This window comes from Lactuca virosa, chromosome 6 (assembly GCF_052849685.1).
Source record: "Lactuca virosa cultivar CGN04683 chromosome 6, Lactuca_virosa_CGN04683_v6, whole genome shotgun sequence".
In the NCBI taxonomy this organism is placed as follows: Eukaryota; Viridiplantae; Streptophyta; class Magnoliopsida; order Asterales; family Asteraceae; genus Lactuca; species Lactuca virosa.
Genome location: NC_136431.1, coordinates 137,410,878 through 137,414,456, shown reverse-complemented (window position 1 = coordinate 137,414,456; position 3,579 = coordinate 137,410,878). Strand labels below are relative to the sequence as shown.

At 32.0% G+C, this 3,579-nt stretch overlaps 1 protein-coding gene across 3 annotated transcripts; it reads left to right on the top strand.

Annotated features, from left to right (window-relative positions):
* The first annotated feature begins 333 nt into the window (after positions 1–333).
* On the top strand, positions 334–2,811 carry LOC145120658 (uncharacterized). Of its 3 annotated transcripts, none has more exons than XR_013714290.1 (3): positions 334–573; positions 1,836–2,083; positions 2,170–2,811. XR_013714290.1 is itself a non-coding variant. In XM_079056459.1 (3 exons), the coding sequence occupies exons 1-3, from the start codon at positions 832–834 to the stop codon at positions 2,269–2,271; spliced, it is 375 nt and encodes a 124-aa protein (XP_078912585.1). In that variant the 5' UTR covers positions 334–831; the 3' UTR covers positions 2,272–2,811. The 3 variants fall into 3 exon arrangements, 1 of the variants encoding a protein (XP_078912585.1); XR_013714289.1 differs by having other exon boundaries at positions 737–2,083; XM_079056459.1 differs by having other exon boundaries at positions 334–856.
* The last annotated feature ends 768 nt before the right edge of the window (positions 2,812–3,579 follow it).

Here is a 3,579-nt window from a genome sequence, read left to right as displayed (position 1 = left end):
AAAATGTCAATAAAAATTAAAGTTATTTGATAATTAAAATTATATTTCATTATGTATTGTTGATCTAATATGAATACTAAATAATATGAATAAAAAAGTAGAAAAATTAACACATGTGATCCTTATTCAAAATTAAATCGGTCAGGTGATTATAAATGAAAAATAATGCAGTAATCTTTTTTCTGGATTATTGGAAATTTTACATGTAACATTGAATCAAGTGATTTAAAGGTGTATAATATAAAAATATTTATAATTTTAAAAATAAAATTAACCATCGATACTTATATAACTAGTTAACAATTAACAATAAGATTTGATGCATCACTTATAATCCCTACAAATCAGCCAAAAATCCGTGATATCCTAAAATTGTGATTAACTTCTTCTTCTAAACCCTATAGGCTCTATTTTGTCCCTCATCGTGTACTCCAGATCGTCTCCTCCCACCTGCTCTGCGTAATCGCCCTTGGTCGCTGCATAATCGCCCCTGGCCGTTGGCATATTATCTCCTCCTGAGGTCGCTTTCATCTCCCTCCTACTCTTTATACTATAATCGCTTGAGCAAACTAGGTATTTGTTTCTTCTGTGTCCTTTCTCTTTTTCTTATCGCTATTGATTTCGTCCCATACTATAGATGATAGATTGCATTTTCTCCTCTCCCAACTTCAGTTTGTACGAATTCTTTAGGTTTTAGATTAAAACTTGATTACAACATTCAATTTCATGCTAGTAGTATCCCTTGATATTTGACTTCAAGTCTGCGGCTGTGTGATCTCAAGTCTGCTATTGAGAGTTTTTTTTTCAATGTTTGGACCATTTTACCCCTAGATGGCGTTACATGTGGCTTTATATGGTATGCTTCTGTTTTGGTTCATTCTTCCTGCCGGTTACGTTCATGATGTTTGTACCTTTGATTCTGATTGTTGTTGAATTCAATTCTATTGATGAGAGCTTGTTTTCAATACCTTGACCATTATGCCCCTGCATGGTTTTTTCTTGTGTGGTACAATTTTGAAGAATTTTGCGTGGAATTGTCCCTAGATTTTTTTTCTTATCTTTATTTGCTATAGCGCTTTATACTCTCAACGCTATTGGTGGGAGTGTTTTTAATTATGTTGACCATTTTCACTTCTTGCTGTTAGTTTGCATTTTGGTTTGGTTGGTTAGTTCTTTAGTGTGTACATGGTGAAACACCACCACACAATTTCGTCTGAAGTTCCTGATTTTAAAAATATTGAGTTTCATGGAGAAGATGTTGCAGATGCATTGATGGAGAAGATGCAAAAAAAAAAAATATGGAATGTGTTGATGTTGAGAGTTTTGAAGTTGAGTTAGATGATTATATCGATGATCATACTCATGTCACTAATCAAAATACTAAAGAATTACATGATGACTCAACCGAAGATGAATCAGATGATAACAATACAATAAAACTGACCCAATACGTTGACAATGAATATGAGTCAGATGATGATTAGGAACAGATTTACTATTTTTCAAATTTGTTGATGTTTTGTTAACATCAAACATCTTCTGACTTCTAATCCTTTTATAAGTTACAGATTACACGTTTTACCATCACATCACAGAGTAAATTTTTTTGTTTTACTGTCAAACTTGTTCGATGAAACTTTTTATGAGGGAAATTTGTAGGTAAAATATAATAAAGCTTTTAGTCACTTAAAGTCAACAATGTATAAGCCACATTTTCCAAACACATGTGATTTACTTTAATATTTATGTTCACACCTATCAGGGACCATTAATGTGATTTAATATAGTAACATTTTAGATTATGCATACTACAATTTACATTATCGATTATGTAGATCAACGACAAAGAAGAGGTCATAATCTTAATCTGAAGGCTTTGAACACCGTACAGTCTCTAAAAGATCAACAATCGGCTGCTCGAATGACATTGACAATAGATACCTATACAAAGAAATTCATTGGGGAAACAATGATTTCATTTTTAACAAAGGTTGGAATTGTGCGAAGTTGTTGTGGGATGAAATACCATACATGGGAGAAAATCCCAAAAGAAAATAAAGAAGAAATGATTGATAGATTACGTGTAAGTTTTATGTTAATTTTTCTTATTTATAAAATCTTTTCCCCATTCACAGCAGCGTGTAATAATAATATATGTATTCAATGCAGGAAAATTTTGAACTACCACAGGAAGATAGAATTATGATGGAATATGTGGATGAGCAATTGAGACGACAATGGAAACGTACACGAAATACATTGAAAGATTAATGGAAGATAAAAGGAGGAAAAAATTGTTCATTATCTAATATGTAACGTAACTTGGAGAAAAAGGCTTTTAAAAGTATTTGTAGGAAGCATAAAACTTTACTGTCTGTATGAGAGGCATCAAGTGGACCTGTTATGAGGAAAAAAGACGTACCAATCTTATCAGCAACCGAAACATCTCAGTCAGCTCTAAAAGATCAAGAAGATATGAAAAGTCATGTTGTTGCACTTGAGGAAAAGTTGCGATACAACAATGAGAAATTGAAGCAAAGTGAAGAAAAAATTGCAAAAATTTCAAAATTTATGACCTCAAAGTTCCCAAACTTTAAAGATGTAGTATGCCCTAGTGATGAAGATGAGCAAACTATACATGAGGACATAATGCATCTATGAGAACCCTATTCTTATTCATGACCTTTTTTTAAAGTTTGGTATTCTCACATCTGCTTTATTTTTTAGTGATTTGATTGTTAGTTTATTATTTCAATGTTTAGATTTGAAGATATTTGGATATTTTTAATTGATTTATTACTAGGTTTTTAATTTGTGCATCTAAATTAATTTATATGTATATGTTGTTAGTTATAAAATTGATATGGGGACTAAAATCTATTCCATTTTCAACTATGTTTACTACCGAAAATTGGGTGTTTGACTTAGCTTTTGTGGGGCAAAAGTCTTTTTTGTAAAAGGACTTTTTACAAAAGTTGTTTTTTAAAATGTGTTTGGATTAGTTTTTGAAGGGAAAAAGTCAAAAGTTAAAGTGTTTGGGTTAACTTTTAGGAGAGAGTAGGGAATCATATGCTGTGAATGAAGAGTTGATTAGGATAGATGGGGGTATATTGGTAATTTAATATTTTTACTGTTGAAAAGTTGGGAAAAGTCACATGATCGTGACTTTTCAAAAAGACTTAATTTACTCTATTGGAAAAATCATTTCCAAAGGTCCTTTTCACTTAAACAAACATCTTTTTGACTTTTTCTAAAAGATAAAGGTAAAAGTCATTTTAAAAGTTAAAACAAACACCCTTAGATAATAAATGTTAGTCCCTGAAAGATAGTATCAAAGACTAAATGAGATAGTATCAAAGACTGATGTTTAGTCCCCGAAAGATTGTATCAAGACTGATATGTCGTAAGTTCCATGTCAAATCTGAGTTCACAGTCTGAGATGAACTTCAAGTCCGAATTGAGCCAAGTCCTAAGTTCCATGTCAGGTCGGGTCTTGATTGTGAAAAGTATATTGATTGCGAATGGGATGTTGAGTGCGAAAGGGGCCCAACTTGCGACTGCATGCGAACCGATGCGAAC

What these genes read in the sequence shown, in the direction of transcription:
- LOC145120658 (XM_079056459.1), top strand. Translation starts at nt 832, where the DNA reads ATGGCGTTACATGTGGCTTTATATG. An exon ending in GTTACATGTGGCTTTATATG is followed by an intron (nt 857 to 1,835) that starts GTATGCTTCTGT and finishes TCGATTATGTAG; the next exon opens with ATCAACGACAAAGAAGAGGT. An exon ending in AAATGATTGATAGATTACGT is followed by an intron (nt 2,084 to 2,169) that starts GTAAGTTTTATG and finishes TATTCAATGCAG; the next exon opens with GAAAATTTTGAACTACCACA.